At 37.5% G+C, this 21,182-nt stretch overlaps 1 protein-coding gene and 1 pseudogene across 1 annotated transcript; one reads left to right on the top strand and one right to left on the bottom strand.

Moving 5' to 3' along the window:
* Positions 1–1,407: 1,407 nt before the first annotated feature.
* LOC144715493 (beta-glucuronosyltransferase GlcAT14A-like) lies at positions 1,408–5,709 on the top strand. The gene is made up of 4 exons (XM_078590423.1): positions 1,408–1,933; positions 3,646–3,721; positions 3,805–3,920; positions 5,138–5,709. The coding sequence occupies exons 1-4, from the start codon at positions 1,432–1,434 to the stop codon at positions 5,662–5,664; spliced, it is 1,221 nt and encodes a 406-aa protein (XP_078446549.1). The 5' UTR covers positions 1,408–1,431; the 3' UTR covers positions 5,665–5,709.
* Positions 5,710–6,581: 872 nt separating this feature from the next.
* On the bottom strand, positions 6,582–8,399 carry LOC144715492 (protein-tyrosine-phosphatase MKP1 pseudogene; annotated as a pseudogene).
* Positions 8,400–21,182: the final 12,783 nt, after the last annotated feature.

Here is a 21,182-nt window from a genome sequence, read left to right on the forward strand (position 1 = left end):
TCATCATTACATACACTCCATCTCTCTCTCTCTCTCTCTCTCTCTCTCTCTTATCCCTATCTTTTATCTGATTTACTTCTTATCGCAGTGGGTTTTCGTCCTGCCATCCTCTCAAATTAATATGTTTTGTGGCGTAGAATTATTTATCTCTCTATCTCCCTTTTTATAAATAATATGTTGCATCGTACCGGTCATGGTGGCTAGGATTGTAGAATGGATGATGAATGGCATAGGATGGATGGTATAGGATTTAGCAGTCGTTCATTAATCGATTCATTCAGATTGCTTATTATAAGTACGAAAGAGAGTGTGAAAAAATATGAGTAAGAAAGGCAGTGTAAAGAGTGATTAAGTAGACACATCAAGAATATGTACGTTTTCAATGTATCTATTTCTGCTCAAACAATGTGTAGGTCATTTCCTGTGGCCATTAGTATGAAGACATAAATGATAGATAGTTGGTTATCTTGAAGGAAGAGCTCACTGATTTTATCCTTGTGAATAAATGAATGGTATGCCTAATTGTCAATTAAGATGATCTGTCATAATTGAGTACATTGTCCTTGGATGCAAGACATCAAAGCTATCTTATGAATGGATGGTTGTATTTTTACTATGACATACAAGTTCCTTAACATTAGTTTACATACAGTCTTGGATTCGATCCAGTAACAAATCTACAAAGTTAATTGCATGGTCAACATAGGACCATCTATCGTTGGTATCATAGGAGATTGACTCAAGGAAGCAGACGTAGCTAAATACTTGGCCAAGAAACTTGCAATATTGGAAGTGTTCTCTGGTGAATGATTAGGATTTGGTGTCTACCCATATACTAATTCATTCTGGAAGATTCGCACATACAAAAGATTATACGTAAATAGTTATTAATGACAATAAGATTCCATGAAAGAATTGCCATACTCGTTTGGCCCTTCTATAACACAAGTTGTAGCTTCCCACCCCACAAGCTGACAACTATATCTACCAATTTGGTAAAATCAATCGCAGTTTTAATTCTTCAATTTCAATTAAGATCACTCTTTAAATAGCCATATCAAGAAAAAAAAAATCTATTTTCTTTCTTCGATCCTCTTCTCCCAACATTTTAAATTCAATCCCGGTCATGACTCCCTCTTAAACATAATCTCAAAACTTATACAATTTGATCATTCCCAAGTCAGTAGCATATTCCACTCCAAAGTTTCCATTACTTATGACATCAGTTTAGGAGGCACCAGAGCTGTATTAAATTTGAGGAAAAGGTTGAAATTTTCACATTAACAACAAATGGAATGAATTAATTAGAGAGAGGGGATCAATTATGGGCCCCACCTCTCATCCAAACTTCTATTTCATCTCCAACAGAGGTATAAATAGCGAGCGACGGACTCACTCTCTGAGAAGGGACATATAGAAGAAGATCGAGCCATGGCGAAAGCTCGCGGTTGGATCCTCTTCCCGATCCTCTCCATCTCATCGGTTTCGCTCGTCGTGTTCGTCGTGATGCTTCGATTCTCGGGAAATCTTCCTCGTCAATCGTTGCATTTTCCCATCTCGTCAAGTCTCGAAGATCCGTCGCCGCGTTCTCCGCGAATCGCGTACTTCATCTCTGGATCTGACGGCGACGGCGATCGGATCATGAGGCTCCTCCTCGCTGTTTACCATCCGATTAACTACTATTTGCTCAATCTCGACCTCAGAGCGTCGCAGCGGCAGCGCGAGAGGCTTGTTTCTGCTGTTTTGTCCGTGGATTCCTTCGCGGTTGCCGGGAATGTCGATGTGGTAGGGCAGTCGGGGTATTCCAATCCGGAGGGGGCTTCCTCTCTTGCGACTCTTCTTCACGGTGCTGCCGTTCTCCTCTGGCACTGCAACGACTGGGACTGGTTCGTCAACCTCGCCGCCTCGGATTATCCTCTCATCACCCAGGACGGTATAAATCCCCTTGTTCTCTTTGATACGTTTTGATTTGAATATATATTTACTCTATCTGTTTGTTTGTGCTCGATCTGTGGATGCATCTTGAGTGTCGGATCTAGAGTTTCACTGTTTTAGGATTCTTAATTTGATTATCGCTTGATCACGATATAATTTAATTTCTCTTTTAAAATCTTTTACCCATGATTCTGATCAACAGAAAAACTTGACGTAGGGAAATAGTCCGAAGTATCTAATCTAACAATAAACTAACATGGCGCGTTTTTACTGATGGAATTTCATTGAATCATTTGTTGCGCTTTCCTCTTTATAGGATTTCGAGCAGAAGATCGCTCGATCATGATAGGATTTAGTATCTCTGTATTATATTTTATTCGCGATTTTGAACCTGCAGAACAACTTGAAACGGGGGAGAAGTTAGAAATCTCTGATATCACTTGACAAGCTTTTTACTGATGGAATTTCCGCGAAAGATTTGTTGCGCTGTAGCAGTTTTGATGTTTTTCATCTGAAAATTGAAAGATTATGATAAAATGCAATACATGTTTTAATATATTTTTATGCGTGATTTTGACTTGACAAGCTTTTTACTGATGGAACTCCCGCGAAAGATTTGTTGCGCTGTAGCAGTTTTGATGTTTTTCATCTGAAAATCGAAAGAAATGATAAATGCAATACATGTTTTAATATATTTTTATTCGTGATTTGGACTTAACAAATTTTTTACTGATGGAATTTCCGTGAAAGATTTGTTGCGCTGTTACAGTTTTGAATATTTTTCATCTGAAAATCGAAAGAATATGATAAATTGTTGTATATGTTTTAATATATTTTTATACGTGATTTGGACTTAACAATTTTTTTACTGATGGAATTTCCGTGAAAGATTTGTTGCGCTGATGTAGTTTTGAATATTTTTCATCTGAAAATCGAAAGAATATGATAAAATGTTATATATGTTTTAATATATTTTTATAGGTGATTTGGACTTAACAATTTTTTTACTGATGGAATTTCCGTGAAAGATTTGTTGCGCTGATGTAGTTTTGAATATTTTTCATCTGAAAATCGAAAGAATATGATAAAATGTTATATATGTTTTAATATATTTTTATAGGTGATTTGGACTTAACAATTTTTTTACTGATGGAATTTCCGTGAAAGATTTGTTGCGTTGATGCAGTTTTGAATATTTTTCATCTGAAAATCGAAAGAATATGATAAAATGTTAGATATGTTTTAATATATTTTTATACGTGATTTTGACCCTCCAACAACTTGAAATGGTGGAGAGGTTGGAAATCTCTTTTATAACTTGACAAGCTTTTGAAAGATTTGTTGCATTGTAGCAGTCGTGATGTTTTTAATCTGAAAATTGAAAGAATATGATAAACTTCAAATAGCAAAGGAAATAACTGATGGAATTTCATGGAAATATTGATTGCGCTATGGCATTCTTGATATATTCTTCATCATAAAATCGCAAGAACACGAGAAACTGTTTTAATATAATTTATTTATGATTTTGACTGCCGGAAGAATTTAAAATAGTGAAATAATTAAAACACCCAATCTAACATGGAAATAATTTATTGATGGTGGCAAAGATTTATAGTAGCAGTCTTTGATACTTTTTAAATCTCGGTTTCATACTGTTCATCCGATTTTTAGATTATACTGACTAGTTCTTCAACTGGCTGATCACAGATTTTCTCCATGTCCTCTCCTTCCTGCCGCGGAATTTAAACTTTATCCAACACAGTGACAAAATTGGCTCGCTAGAGTGAGCAGTTGTCTACAATCCATTATTTTCCGTGGCTTGCCAGGCTCAACTTTTAATAGGTTCCCTTTTAAAATTGTATTCAGATCACAAAGAATGCGATCAGTAGTCGTTGATCCCGGACTTTATCTTGCCCCAAGAAGAGATATATTCCATGCCACGCAAAAGCGTTCTCTTCCTACTTCCTTCAGATTCTCGACAGGTGAGATTTTAGTCTCTCACTTTCATATCCTTTCTAAATTTAATTTTGGGTCAATTTCAGGTAATCCCCGTAATCATCCTTCAACTCACATCCCGCTTTCAGCAAATAGTTGCTCTCAGTTTTTTTTTTGCAAACTTTGCCATTTCATTCATGCTAATAAGAGCATTTAAATGAAAGAAATAGGTGAGGATACAACGTTTAATTTGCCATACAAACTCTTATATGTTGTTTTTATCTATTTGTTCAAATTTGATATACCATAAAATAGAAATACTCTAAAAAAATAATAGTTTTTTTTGAAAAAAATAGAAATACTCTGAGTTGAATGGCTCATGTACCCTAAACATTTATCTTGTCGTTCATTATTGCGAATCAGAGTACTTAACAGAAAGGAATAGCAGATGCCGAGGATAATATTTTTTTGATGTGCCATTTGTCTTGTCGTTCATTAATGCGAGCCAGAGCAGTTAATAGAAAGGAATAGCTGAGGGTTGTTTATTTTTGATGTGCCATTTATCTTATCGTTCATTAATGCGAATCGGAGCAATTAACAAAAAGGAATAGCTGAAGGTAATATATTTTTGATGTGCCATTAAAAGCTCTTTCATACCCATAATCACCATTCAACTCAAATCCCGCTTTCAGCAAATGGTTTCTCTCAGGTTTTCTTTGCAAACTTGATCATTTCATTCATGCTAATAAAAACATCGAAATGAAATAAATAGGCGGGGATGCAACATCTTATTTGCCATATAAACTCTAATCTATTGTTTTCATCTATTTGCAAATTTGATATTGCCATAAAATAGAAATACTCGCAGAGTCGAATGGCTCACACACCTTAAGTATTTATCTTATCGTTCCTTGATGCGAATTTGGGGCGATTAGTCGAGGATAATATATTTTTGATGTGACATTAGAAACACTCTTTCACACCCATAATCACCATTCATCTCACATTCCGCTTTCATAAAATGTTTCTCTCAGGGTTATTTTGCAAACTTTATCATTTCATTCATGCTAATAAGAGCACCTAAAACGAAATACTCGAACGGATATCCCCTAGAGACTCTCATGTATTGTTTTTATCCTATTTGTTTAAATTTGATACCGAGTGTAATTGAAATTAGAGCAATTAAAAAAATTCTCATTTTCTGTTTTTATATGAATTGTTTTTCCTAGATTGGTGTGCTAAGTTACTGGAATGATCACTGCAGGCTCGCCGTTCTTCATGCTGAGCCGCAAGTTCGTAGAATTCGCGATTCTGGGGTGGGAAAATTTGCCCAGGGCCCTTCTTCTGTACTTTACTAACACGAAGAACCCCACGCTTGGTTATTTCCAGTCCTTAGCGGCAAACTCCAGAGAGTTTTGCGATACCTTAGTGGGTTCGGATCTCCGATTCGTGGGCGACTCGGACTCGGACTCGGAATCGGACTTGGACTCGGACTCGCTGCTGGGCGGCGGCGCCGCCTTCGCGGGCGGTTTCCGGCGAGGCGACCGCCGCCTGGACTGGATCGACGGCTCCGTGCTGAGCCGTCGGTGGGGACGCGTGGCGCCCGGCGGTTGGTGTTTGGGCTCGGACACGTGGTGGTCTGATAAGTGCGCCACGTGGGGGGATGCTCGTATTCTCCGGCCGGGGCCTGGGGCCCGCAGATTTGAGAGGTATTTGCTCCGGTTTATGACGACCAATGACTCCTCCGTTTGGACCGGATTTTGTCTCTCTGATGTTGACGCTTCATTATGATAATGATGATGATGGTTGTCATCATCATCCCCTTTTACATTGAAATACCATCTCTCTCTCTCTATCTCTCTCTAGGTAAGGTGCAAAGGTCGATGTTTTTTGACCATCATGATAATCTTCACCCCCTTGACTCGACCATTGTAATGATGTTCACTGTGTCATGATGATGATCATCATCCTCTTTCACAATGCCAAATGCCAACCCATGTCTCTCTTTTTCTCTCTAGGTATGGTGAAAGGGTCGATGTATTTTGAACATATGATGATCTTCACCCCCTTGACTCGACCATTGTAATGGTGTTCACTGTGTCATGATGATGATCATCATCACCCTCTTTCACATTGCCAACCCGTCTCTCTCTCTATCTATCTCTCTCTAGGTTTGGTGCAAGGGTCGATGTTTTTTGACCATCATGATGATCTTCACCCCCTTGACTCGACCATAGTAATGATGTTCACTGTGTCATGGTGATGATCAACATCCTCTTTCACATTGTCAACCTATGTCTTTCTTATACGTTGAAGTATCAGAGACGAACAAAAGATGATCTGGCAAATTAATATTCAGGTCTGACATGTTTCTGTTACGGCAGAAGACCTATGGATGTTCACTGTATGATCATCATCAGTTTCCTTTTTCACATTGCGAACCCATGTCTCACTCTAACGCACAATATGATCAGGCAAATTAATAATATATGATGATCATTCGGATCATGTTTTGTAGCTACGAAGATGATGATGATGATGATGTTCATCCCATTGACTCGTTATGACAATGATGTCCACAACTACCATCATTACCATCCGCGGCGTCATCATGTCCAATCACATGGACAACCCATCTTTCACTACGGAAATCATGATGTTCATCGCCATCTAGCTCTCCAGACATGAATGTTACAAGAGCCAACGAGGAAGGAGAAAAGAATGCTTAAACCCAGCCACACGAACCGCAGTTAGAAAGGTTAGAAGAAACCGAAAACCAAAAAAAAAACCCAAAAAAAACCTGCACTAAACAGCATCCGTCTCCCTCATGAGAGCAGAATCAGAGTACACCCTACACAACGCCGTTCTCTGGTTCTTCCTGCTCCAGTCGCTCTCCCTCGCTGGAATCTGTGTTTCATGCCCTCCTGTTGACAAAGAAAACGGCGGCACAATCCCTCCTCTCACAGCCTGGAAGAACAACTCATAATCCCCATCATACCCACTCACCCTCCTCCCCCCAATTCCCAATTCCCCTCTACCAATTCCCAGTTCCCCTCTGCCAATTCCCAATTCCCCTCTGCAAATTCCCAATTCCACTCTGCAAATTCCCAATTCCCCTCTACCAATTCCCAATTCCCCTCTACCAATTCCCAATTCCCCTCTACCAATTCCCAATTCTCTACTACCAATTCCCAATTCTCCTCTGCCAAAGCCCAATTCTCCTCTGCCAATTCCCAATTCCCCACTGCCAATCCCCAATTCCCCTCTGCCAATTCCCAATTCCCCTCTACCAATTCCCAATTCCCCTCTGCCAATTCTCAATTCTCCTCTGCCAATTCCCAATTCTCCTCTGCCAATTCTCAATTCTCCTCTGCCAATTCCCAAATCTCCGCCACCGTTGTCGCCGCCACCGCCCTCGCAGACGCGGTGCAAGCCTTCCCAGAACTCGGGCGGCTCCTGGCCCTCCTCGACGGCGAGGATCGGGCCGCGGGCGCCTTCGTAGCGCACGAGCTGCGCCGCCGCGGCCGCGGCGGCCGCGGCCATCTCCTTCTCACAGCCAATTCCCCTCCAAACAAAGATCAGGGTCGGGCGCATCACCACAAAAGCCCCCCGCGAGTCCAACGCCGCCGCCGCCGCCTCTGGCAACAGCTTCGGCACGAGATGCAGAGGGTCGTACTCGGAATGAGGCGCAATTCTATACATCCTGACATTGCCGCGAGCTCGGTTCTGGCACTGCATCAGCTGGCAGGCGAATCCCACGTTCGGATTGGCCACCCCTCTCTTGGACTTAACCATCTGGAAGGCGTCGTCGAAGCTCTGACCTTTCCTCCACATCAGGTAAGCGATCACCAGCGACGTCGATCTCGACACGCCCTGGCAGCAGTGGACGAAGACTCTGCCGCCCTGCTCTCGGACTTCCTCCAGGTAGTCGAACACGTCGTAGAGGAGGCTGGTGATGTCCTCCGTGGGGCTGTCCTTCAACCAGAGCGTCTTGTACACCAGCTCCGATTTGAAGTACTCGGGGCAGTAGTTGCCGACGCAGTTCAGGACGTGGGTTATGCGGTTGTGGCGGAGAACGTCGAGGTTGCGGGCGACGGCGTCGCCGCCGAGGAAGATGTGGTCGGCGACTTGGGAGCAGTCGTTGTTGGTTTCCTTCGGGGTGAGGTCGTCGGATCCCGCGGCCGGCCACTCTTCTACGCTCCGGCGGGAGATGCTGAGGGGTGGGAGGAGCGTTGATCTTGATCTGTTCGACGGCTGGGATCTGGAGAAGCGGTGGGATGGCGCGATCTCGCCGCCGGAGACGGACCAGGAGACGGATCGCCGGTAGATCTTCGGCGGAGCGCCGCCGCCATCGCCGTCGCCGTCGCCGCTCATCTCGGGGATCATCGCCGCTTCTCCATGGAGAATCGATCGAGAGATCTTGATTCGCAGACGGAATCGCGATCGAGAACAATGAACAGATCGGGATCTTCGGCGAGGATTGCCGCAGATTTGGGGGAAATCCCTTGGAATGGGGCTCGCGGAGATTATAAAACCCTAGATCAGGCCGATGAGAAATCGCTGTTCTTCGCCGCACGTGGGGAGTCAACCTTTTTGGAGACACACGTGCTGGAGATCTGGGCCGTTCGTTTTACGGCGACGATTACGACGCTTGCCCGTCGACTTCCGAGATTTTTTTTTATTCAGTCTTAAAATTTTGGCCCATGGAATCAGGAATGACTTGTGATAGATTCTAAAAAAGAGTTTATTTGTTATAAGAATTTTATTTTCTGTCAAAATAATGTAATCAATGAAATGTATGAAAAAAGGGTGGCCTTTATACTTTATATTGGAGAGTGAAGACAGATGGAAGGGATTGACGTTATCAAAATGCCATTTGTCCAGACATTTGTGCATGGATGGCATGTCACAAATATTTTATTTGACTCATTTCTAGGCCGAGTCATAGGTACCCCCTCTAATCTTGCATTCAAATGTGGGTCTCAAGTGTATTTACGTGTTAAGGTCAACGCTTGGTCACAGGTAATGTATTTAAGTGTACTTTATTGCGTTAGGTATACTCATAATCATCATTGTCATCATCATCATTATTGTCATTGTCATTATCATTATCATCATCATTATTTTACATCATCGTAATACTTCCTTATATGAAGGAGAAAAAGATTGCATCATTATAAGATGAACTATCGTCATCTTCACTATGATTAGGGTTGGACAGTCCTTGTCATGTCCTTGTTTGATCCCAGTTTTAGCAAGGAACTAAACATTACCTAAAGTGCATTCTGGTTTCAGTTTGGTCTTGACCTGTCCCAATCCTGTCCTGTTGACTAATACACGTCAAACGCAAAGTATAAAAATAAAAAATTGGCATAGTTTACCAGTGCCAGGAATCATATATTTCGATAGAAATCTGCAAACTCCACCTTTAAAAATAAACTCTCCCATAATTTGTTGCTTCATAGCTCAAATTTTGGCTATGTTTGATCATCATACTGCATTCAATATAGCATTGCTTAGGTGTCACCTTGTGGCTATGACCTACAAGAAGCATCGCCACATCATGAATAAAAATGCAGAATGGGTAAAGACATGCCAAAAAATTAAATAAATATACACCAAAACAATGATCATAAAATTCCTAGTCATCGTCATTGTCCTCCTTGCCATCTTCTTCTTTTGTACCCATTGCCTACTTTATAATCCCAGCATTTTCAAGCCATCAGTATATTATAGATTTTGCTGATAGCATCCTCTTTTGAAACTAAAGATTCGTCTTCCCGCTGAAAGTCAATGCTCTAATGGACCTCTGAAGGCATAAATAAAGAGGAGCTCCTTTGTAAGTTTTGCAAGCCCTGAATGTTTTATGGACCCAACTTCAAACCACTATTTGCGTAGGTCCTCACGAAGACCAATGCAAGGCTATTGAAGTAGCACATCTCTAGTAGGTCTTTGTCCTGTACTTAACCATGTTTTCTATGACTCCATCAATGCAATCATCAAATTTGAACACTTTCCAGGGATGTATAGATGATCTTAAATAATTTTCTGGTTGGCTAAGGTTGGAGAGATGGAAAGTCTGTTGAGAAATGTCTCAGTATAATGGATAACAAAAAAAACTTAAGCCTCTTTCTTGGATCTAACACTATTGTAATAAGGAACTTATGCTTCAATTTCAAGTGATGTTGATAACCCATCAACTTTTCTTTCATTACAATGTGCGAGCTTTTTAGTGATCTTTCTATTGCTAGTGATCTTTTTAGTCATCTATTGCTAAGAGACTATGGGAAATTGCGATAACTATTCAAATAATGAATTGCATACTGTAATTTATCTGATATAAGTTAATGAGTCCTCAAAACAGTAGATGCAATAGCGATCTCTGCCTATGAAAGGATGTTAATATCATCACAAAACCTTCAAGTTCATTTACGAACTTTCTCAAGAGATCCTACCCTTCAAGCATGATGGAATACCTTAGTTTGTTTGTATTTAGATAAACATTCATAATCTTATCCAATACAATTCATTTCTCCCAAGATACTTAAATAATTTCATATGTGGAGTTGTACCTGGTGGGGACGTCTTCAATGAGCAAGTTCTGATCTTCCTTGCCTATATCATGGCATAATGTAAGATAGTGGTGAAATATTTATGTTGAAGCTCCAAGTGGATTGATAAGTTTCCAAGGTCTATATAAGACTTATTTAAATGAAAGCTGAGTGTGTTAATGAAGAGATCAAATTTTAATCATCAATGTCTTCATAAAGTAAGCTTATCACCCCTATAATATGAGCCAAAGCATGTACTAAAGAATTTTGAAAGAAATATTAACATTGTAAAATTTAAAATAAATTTAAATACTTACCTCCTTCAAGCTTTGTTGTACCACCAAGTTTAGAACATGCGCCATGGAAGGTGTGCATGATATTGGTTGGTGATATCTGAGCCAATATCCTTTTAGTTCTAGAGGCCTAGATCTGGATGAAGACGAGGCTTCCACTTAGCGAACAACATCAATAAAACCATTGAAATGAAGAACCTGTGCACGGATCTCATCTGTGATTTCATTGATCCCAGAGTAACACAAGTCAAGTTGCTCAAGTGCACATCCTGTAGACATATCTCCTCCTTCTCGTTGGATCCTCAACACGTCGGATCTCCTCCTTCTCGTTGACGAGCCATGTTCAACATCCGTCGCCGTCGTTGCGCCATCTCGATCGTATCAAGAGTGGAGAGGAGTCATGGGGAGACGAGAGAAGAAGGGGAAGGCTCGTGAACAATTCTGGCCTGGGTGAATTTCGTTCAGGGCCTTCCTTTATTTATACTAAGTGGGTATTTTTCATAAAACCCCTAAAACTTAAGTATATCGTTTGGCATCCAAAAGACCATTTGCATGTGACCCTTTAGGCCTATGTATCAGTCTAGTTAATGACTCGAGCGGCCCAATAACCTTTATTGGCCTATCAAATTAATTAACTATATCATCATATAGATTAGTTAACTTCAGATCCATTTAACCCAACCGATAAGTTGAGTCTCCAACACGCTGGGTGCCAAGCTAAACCTCGTGCTCTAGAAGATACAAAGCAGTATGTATTGACTCACTCATGGAATCTGTTCGTCATCGGTTATCGTGTATGTATAGTCCCTCATGCACTTGACACTCCTAGGATGACTTAGGGAATGGTTTATTGTCAAACCCTAATAGGTCATTCGAGTTAGTACTAATGCGTACGGAAATCATCTGAGAACTCTTCTCTGATATTTCATTGCCTCGGCCAAGGACTTCATCTCATCATCTTCCTTGAGCTGTCACCTCTTTTACCAAGGGTGGACGATCTTATCTTGACCACTCAATCATCTTCGTGATCTTCTTGACGCACCTGAACTAAGACTAATTAGAATTCCATGATTAAGGACATGTAAATCATAGTCAAAGTAAAACTGTCCATCCATAAGACGTCTTTGGTGTTTTAGGTCTAAGGACCACTTACACAACCGTGAAGTGAATCAACCTGATTGACATTTTGGTATAATTCCATTCAAGAATTCGTGCAGATCAATTCAGTAAACTCTTTCCACTAAAGAGCACCTATTATATATCCTTAGTGTCTTCACACTAATGGCTACGGAAACGTCCATACTCATCATATGAGTGGGGCTAAATAGTGCTATTCCATCTGAATACTTTGATGTCCTTCTTGCGTATCATTCGAGTAGGAATATTTAGCATACATGCTTAAAGACTAGTGACCTCCATATTACGATATCATCATAATTCACTGAGTCAGATCATGTATTCATGGACTTCATTATAAGCATCACACATGCATTATAATGAATTTATTTTATTTTAATGAATATGGAACGAGATGTGGAATGTGTGATTGGCTTGCCGACCACATATATTTCCATCAGCTCAGTCATTCTGAGATAGTCTACTTCCAGCTAACACCATGGATTCATTAACCCACGTCATGATATCCTTCATGGGCCATGATAATGCCTGGTCTAGGATGAGGACATCTCCAAAAACTAACTCTCTCTAATAGTTCAAATGATCTGTTGAGTATCCAAATGAACCTGATAGGGACGCAAACTCTTTGAACAACTCACATTCTTTCTATGAGATCTTCATGTGGCTCTCCAAATTGTGGAAACTTTAATCCCTATATCAATCACATATCTCTTTGCAATAACTCCTAGTATCTTATGTATAATACCCCATTCTATCAGGACATTTAGAGATGGTAACCATTGTTTTGTTCTTTGAAAAATTGCCTAAACTAAATTTCTCACTTTCATCACTTCATTGCATAGGATTGGAGTATCGATGTGATGAGTTTTCCTCTTCTACTTCATCCTCCACCTATGGTTCACAATTATAAAGTTTTCATTCATGGTGATATTGCTTCTCTTCCTCAGCTATGTATGCCATCATTGGGATAGCAAAAGTTTTCATCACATCTTGAAGGATGATGCTCACTACGTGTGCAATGCATGTGACTTATCGTTTGGCGCTAAGCTCCATGTTTTTGATATGTAGTTTTCTGCCTATTATGGTCATCATTCTTTTGTTACTTGATGCATTGTCAATGGTCACTGTATACCACATACAATGGAAAACACATTAAACATTTTATCCAACAATTAGCGACTCCATTACAGAGCAATACCCTTAAAAATATTCACCTATGAGTCTAGGACAACTTCCTCAAGCCATGTTCCATGTTTTTGATATGTAGTTTTCTGCCTATTATGGCCATCATTCTTTTGTTACTTGATGCGTTGTCAATGGTCGTTGTATACCACATACAATGAAAAACACATTAAACATTTTATAAAACAATTAGCGACTCCATTACAGAGCAATACCCTTAAAAATATTCACCTATGAGTCTAGGACAACTTCCTCAAGCCAGTCAACGAGCATTTCTACCATGGAGTCCCCATCATGCTTCCCACAGAGCTCATGAATGGCAATAAATTGTTGACAATCATTCCAATGAGCATCAATCTAGTGAAGTATTTTTCACATAAGTCCAAAAACATTCACCCCTTGTCCATGCATCTGTTGTGACCGACACTCGATCAACATCTGATACCATGGACATGATCTCCACCTTCATCCTCTCAAATAACTTCATCATTCATGCCCTGATGACCTGTGCACGAGGAGAGGCACCTCACTCTGAGTCACACATCACCATGTCTCCTTTCACACATCATTATTACTCTAATGCTACGACAAGTGTGATAGATTAGCCGACTATTGCCATCCTTCCTCTCTTTTGGTGTTTGACTGCTCAAGGGCCATCTTTTGCTGAAGAGACTTGATGCCTGATGACATCCACTAGTAGTGATAAGTATGTGTTTGTATGATTGAGATTACTATTTATATAAAGAATATGCAAAAAATTATCACTTATTCATTTTGAAAATGAAATTAACTCTCATTTTTGTAATTGGTCTTAACTAATGGGGTTTAATGATTTATGAACTAACCCCACTTGATTCCCTTGAATCAAGTGGTTTATTTTTCTCATGATTTCCTTGGAGTTTAATTTATTACTGGACTTAGATAATTGGGATATTAATGAAAAAGAGAGGGACTTAAAGCACAATAAAGCCCACTATGGAGCACGCCCAATCTGGATCCCATACAGGGCTTAAGACCAGTCAAAGTAGAGGCCTATTTTTAAGGACAAAATCAAGTTGGTGGTTGGTGTTTCTTTCCTATAAAAGGGGCATGAAATTGACTAGATAAATTACCAAATCTTGGCCACATATTTTGTGTTTCTCACATTGAGAATCTAAGATCCTTATTTACGTCTCTTTTATCCCACATTGTAACAATACCTGAATTTCTGTCCCAAACTCTGTTTTGACAGCCTTGAGTGCAGTAGTGTTTCTTTGATCCACTCTGTTTGAGTGTCAAGTTGAGTAAAGAAAGCGAGTGACACCAGAGATTTGTATATTCCTGGAGGTTCCTTCCTTCTACACTCAATTTTATGACTTGGTTATTATAGGACGTTATCAAGCCTCAGGGCTTTCCAATGTTGCAAACAGTTCTAAACAATTTCACCTATAGCTCAAGTTATTACATTTTACTGAAGCAAAAAACTGGAGATCGGCCACACATTTTTTGGCACCGACACATCAAGTCTGGGGTGTTCTTGTGGGAAACTCTGTGCCCTATGCCAAAAAAATACAATATTGGAATAAATTTTATATTTGAAAGTTATTCTCAACATTATTTAGGTTTTCCTTCATTGCATTTCCTTAAAAATAAGAAAAATATTACTTCTTTTAGAGTTAGTTATTGTGTTTATCTAAACAACTATAAATATATAATAACATGGAAAACTTATTCTAATTGATTTATGGATCTCTGTGGTTCAACCCTTACTGAACTCTATATTATAATTGAGGAAACATTATAAATTTGTTGTTCGATCCAAGAATTAACGATGACATATATTCTTCTTCTGGTTTATCAATGCCCCACCATCTGCTAGATATTCGATACAACATTGCATTATAGTGATACCCTTCAACCCACCATGTTCTTTAGGATGAACACATTTGACATGGTGCCCTGAATACATTTGTAATTTTTTCTGCCGGTCACCGTGCTTAGACGATTATTGCATGTTTGTCGCAAAAAAAAATCATACTCATACGTGGAATCCCAAACAAGTATGAAGTACTTCGGTGCGGAGGATCATTTTGTTCATCCATGTAGCTCTAACGCATCAGCGGTATGCTCTGCAGGTAATTCCTCATAAGCCAATTCCTCTTCTATTTTAGGTAAATCACTCTTTGGCGTAAACATTGCAACTGGTTGGGTGAAGATTAAGTTATATACTTAATGATATTTAGACATTAAGTAAATGACAAATGCGTGAATATATCCACAGAAAACTCTATAGGGTAAACAAATACTGAAACAAAAAAACTTGAAGAAGGAACATGAAAGAACATAAAAATTTATATTGCCGCATACCCAAAATAGTAAAAATTACAGATTTATCAACCACAAATAAGAGCCAGTGTGAGAAACTATGTGCCATGTTGTTGATAGCTTGATTGGGGATTTTATTTGAGAATGTAATAGCCTGATGATATCTGAATTGGACATGACTGATCTTGGTTTGGATTAGGGTTTTTATGGATTTCAGGTATATGATATTATTGTTCGGAGATAGCCAAAATAGAATTATAAATATCCTGTTGGAAAACATTAAAAAATATGAGCATTCTAATTGACTAATATCAGATCGATTGCTTGATCATATACAGTATATACTGAGATTTTGATTGACAACTCAACCCTAATCGATCAGATTGGTGCTTTAGATTGATCAAGTTTGATCCTCAGTCAGCCCAAAATAATCAAACCCCATCCACGTCATGGATTATGTATGGTGTGAAAATAAGACCAAGTGGATTGATTGTCATACCTGATCCATGAACAGGCTAATAGAAAATCAGATCAGGTGATCCCATTTGTTGATCAAACCAATCAGTTCTTTATTGAGGAATGTAGTGATCATTTTGGTCTTGAAATCTGAAGAGAAACATACGAGAATGAAATAAAAGGAACCTTTCTCGTAGTGTCGCACGTCTAATGAACTGCCGCACCTCCCTTGAACCATCGTCACATGTCCATCTCACCGCCAGCTCCCTATCACATCTCCATCACCAGTAGCTCCACCATTAAAATCTGAAGAGAAGAAGTTAGCCCGAAAATAAGATAGCCATCTAGGTGGGATATGAAATGTGTATATGGCCTATAAAATGCAAACCATGCTTATGTTCCCAAAACACATAGTTATAATTATGCGAAATCCATTCCCGAGATCGGATGTCAAAACTTGCATTTCTATTATAACTTGGAATGGTGACAACTAACAAACCCGTAACAGATAACATACATAAATTTATCTGATATCCATTATTGTTATCCGATAACTGATATCAGATACCGAGTACAAAACATTTAAAATGTACAAAATGTATGTGAAACACAATCTGTTATCAGTATCTGATGCCAAGTTTTGTGTCGGTATTCTGAACAGTACCACCTTAATAAATGTGATAACAAATAAATACTATATACAGTATTAGTATAGATATAGATCAGCTCCCCATTAGATGCCAATATTGGTGGGCTTCCTCTGTTGGATATGGTAAGAATTGGGATAAGCTTCTAACAATAAATATTCTGGTTTTTACAACTGAGTAACCCTATTTATTGAAGAATATCCATGTTATGCTTCCTTTTTGGAGAAAACAAGCTCACCAGGATAATAAGAATATTTGATCCTGAGGAAGTAATGTGGGATCTCCAACTCTTGTGCCTGATAATGTGATAAATATGTCTATAGTTCCTTAAATTTTAAATAAATTTAAGCATTTAAATATTTAACTTTGATTATATGACTACTTGCGAATTAAATCATAAATATCAATTTATGGAAATTTAGGCATTTTAAACTAACCTTCCTTGACTTCCATGACCCAAAGTTTTTATCACATGAGAAAATTTTCAAATCCTACATGCGTATAACCTTTTTTTTTTAAAATGGATGCTGATTAATGGGTTAGATAATCAGATGTGATTTTTACAGCTATTTGTTTGGCCTACTGGCTAAATTGGAGCTATTTTTATTTTGGGCTTGAAAGCAGAAGTAAGAGAGTTATGGGCCATCTCCAGGATCCCTAAAAACATATATATAAACTCCCTTATAATGAGGAGCATGCATTTCAATGGTAGAGTTTCAAAAATTAAAATTCAACAAATAGGGAAAAAGGAAGTAATTGCAAGGATATAAAATACTGAAAAAATAGAAGGACATTTTATATCATGCCCTAGGTATGAATGTTCTCTTATTTCATCTATTTAAATATTTTGGATATGCTCTTTCAGCGGTTATCCAGCTGGACAAGGCTTTATAAGATCTTAGTTGTCCAACGTAGTTGAAGGAAGTGTTATTTTTTTCCTCATCCTTTTCTTGCATTAAAATAATATGATTTTGTTAAAATATAAGGATCCAAGTTTAGATAGAGGCATTGGAGGCTCAAGACATGAGGAACAACACTTTAGGAACCTAGATGTAAATTTTCATAATCATCCACTTACTTTTTGTTACTTTTCCCTTATTTTACATCACTTTCTCTCTCTCTCCACCCATTTTCTACCATTTTCACTCTCCATAATACAAAATTTTCTCTCTCTGAAAGTTTACTACCCTAGTTTTTTAACCTAAAACTTATTTAGAAAATCAATTTATTTACCATTTCAAATTTGCATCCCGTTTCATTTCTTTTAAAATCTCGTTAAAATGTTTTGCTATCTTTAGGGTACCTCGTTTCGTCCACTAATTTGGAATCCACAAATTTTTTTTTTTTCTAGGTGCTCTAATGGATCTGTTTAATGAGGGGTCCATTTTAATTGGGGCCCATTCCTAAACTATACTTAATTTTGAGGATTAAGAATGACATAGAAATTTATATCATGACAATATTTATTATCTTTATCTGTTTTAGGGTCCAAATAAAATTTCAAAATATTTAAAATAGTATTTATTATTTATAGTAATTTATATTTTGAATTTAATTCTACAAAAAAATTATAAGAATCCAAACACACACCCATGTATTATTCTCCTTTTTTAAATTAAATAAAATTGTTATAAATTATAAAAAATAATTTAAATAATTTTACACTTTATGCAGAAATATAAATTCTTTAAAATCACAAGAAATATAAAAATATAATTCTGAGTTTAGAGCTTATTTATGTCATTTCCAAGCTTATTGAATTTCTGAAATTGAATTTCTGCTTCCATGTAGATTGACCCCTTGGTAACCATAGAGTATTTATAGGGTATTGAGGCTAAATTAAAACAAAGGCATTAAAATCCTAAATTTGGAGTTATTAGTACCAAAAAGTTTTATTTGGGGCACCAATAAACTTTGAAGATCAATCTTTGTAGTATATTTGTGCACCTTACCACTGAGAATGATGCTGTCAATGTAAATGATAAGTACCACTAATAAAATCTTATTTTGGGGAATAATTATACTTATTTCAGAAAACAATCTTTTCTCTGCCCCTAACTGCTACTTAAAAAGGTTTTTGATCCTTAATGATTCATGCTCATTACTCGATAGTTAAATTATTTGACGAGTCAAGGTTAATATAAATGAATGTAATGAATAGGTACCATGAATGACAATAACAGTTAAGTTAGATATGAATGGATGAGGTGTATAGATGTTATGGATGAGATGTACGTGGATGGACTGATATGAATGAGTGGATGTGGATAGATGGAAATGTCAAGAGGAAGATGATGAAGTAAGCACAAGAAGGCTCACCTAGATCCTTACAATGGAATAGGATCAAGATGATCTGTGACAAAAAGAGAGACCATCCACTTGTATTTTGATTTTTAACTTTATTCAACGATTACCACAAAGAAAATCTCTTTCTTCCAATAAGATGTTTACATGGATATAAGGGTATACTTATAGATCAGAGGTTATGGATGGATAGAGAAGAGACAGACAAATCTGTCTTGAAACATTTAGCAAAGAACTATTTTGAATCATTAGATATGACTATATGAAGTTGAATCATTCTAAATTGCCCAATTTTCTTTCTCCCTCTTCATCCATGGGCTGGACTCCCAGCATACCGCAATATTTTTAAAAAGCTAGAAAAAGTTATTACCTAGTAAATCTGTGAATGCTGAACTTTTTCATCTTCATCCATTGTAGTTGCATAAATGCTGAGCTTCTTACCTTGTAAATCTGTGGATTCTAATCCAAAAGAGTTTTTAAAAGAGAAAGAAACATTACTATAAGCCACAAGTCTAGCCTATCAGATGAGGCACGACTTGGATAAACTATTATCGAAGATATGAAATATATATTTTATGAATATCCAAATTAGACACTTTGGATACTACTTTTATTGTCCTAAGGAAAAAAATGTTTTTGGTTAGAAAAGGACTGGCTTCAGGACTCAGTCCTCATTTGATGAGGTTATGATGATTTTGGATCTAAAATTTTAAGACTTGTTTTGATCTCACTGTCTTCTGATAGAAGATATGTGTCTTCTAAAATTTCCAAGGAACAGTTCATGGATGAAGGGTCCTGAATAGCTGTCACGATAGAGTACATTAGAATTATTATCACTTTAGGACCACAGCATGAATTTGGAATCTGGGATATTGATGTAGGGCAATGCCGTAATTCCCAAGAGAGGTATCGAATTGCCTAGGAATAATGTTGAGAATTGTATTGATTAATTTTTGATAATATTATTTTATTGTTGTTTTGTATTAATTTGAAAATTTTCATTGAATTTATTATGTTAATGAAAATCGAGGGTTATTTTGTATTACCTTGAAGATTTTCATTGGATTTATTATATTTATTGAAAATTGAGGATTCTTTGAGTTCATTCCTTCAGGAAAACATGAGACAAAAACATGTATATTTATGATAGATCTTCAAATCAAATTTTTTTTCAAATGGTAATTTATGCAGTGATGAAAACAATTTTGTTTTAATGTGTTGAAATACATCATATAATTTTTATTAGTATTTTTAAATAAGCTTGCTAATTCAAATGGTTATTTATGAGGTGATGAAACATTTTTATTTTAATGCACTGAATTAACCAGTATGCTATAAATGAGGGCAATAAAATTATGAACCTTGTGTTTATTTTTTGTATTCACAAATCTACATGGCTCAAGTTCTTGGTTCTAGGCCGTCGGAGTCATGCCTCTTTACATGGGATGGACTGGCCCACACTTTAGTATACACAATTTTTGCTTTTCTTCCATTGTATATTTCATATGGGATCAAAGTCATAGACTTTATCAGTAACATATTCAATATATGCGCTAGGTAACACTAGTTGGTGCATATCCCCAGTGGAAGACCTGAAACTTTCAGAAGCTCATCATATATCTCATCATTTGTAATAAGATGAAAGTTCTCCACTCTATCATATCCTTTATATGTGGTGGGTAGGTAGAGTCAGCTGACTTAGGATACCATTATCCTTCATGGACTGTGTGAATTCTGTACTTAAGTATTCCCTCCTTGATTTTGAGTGAGGAGCTTTGATACCCTTCTCAGATTATTTCTGTACTTGATTCGTAAACTATATGATACTCTAAAATGCTTCGTAATTATAATTCATCAAGTAACCCATCCAAATCAATTTAATCATTGATAACACCCTAAATTCGGTCTTTATTTCATGCTATTAGCACAATTTTATGCATTTAAAGAGCTTAAAATGGGGTTGTTATCATATATTTACATAAATTTAATGTTTCCAAGTGATTTCTGATTTTTCCCTAATTTTCTGTTATTTTATGAATTTCTGAGATTTATTTGAGCTTATGGAATTTTCTAGAATTTATTTAGGATTTAATTGGATTTTTTGAGATTTATTTTAGTGAGAAATGAATTTTTAAAGAGGAAACAGATATATTTATAATGAGAAAATGAGTTTTAAAGCAATTTCTACTCTTCGAGGGGCTTTTTTGTAAATTTTAGTTGCAATTATGCCATCAAAAACAGCTCTCGGTCGTGTATGTAGGCATAAATCTATTATTTAAACAGTTACAGGGTTTTATTGCAATTATTTACTATTTTTGATGGTTTTTATGATAAATAAGAGGAGAGAGAATGCACAATTATTTTTGGGTGGTGTTCAGCAGCAATTCCAAGCTTTCTAAAGGACTTTTCCGCAAAAAGGAGAATTCAAAATGCGC

The sequence above is a fragment of the Wolffia australiana genome, chromosome 19 (genome assembly GCF_029677425.1).
Source record: "Wolffia australiana isolate 7733 chromosome 19, ASM2967742v1".
Classification (NCBI taxonomy): Eukaryota; Viridiplantae; Streptophyta; class Magnoliopsida; order Alismatales; family Araceae; genus Wolffia; species Wolffia australiana.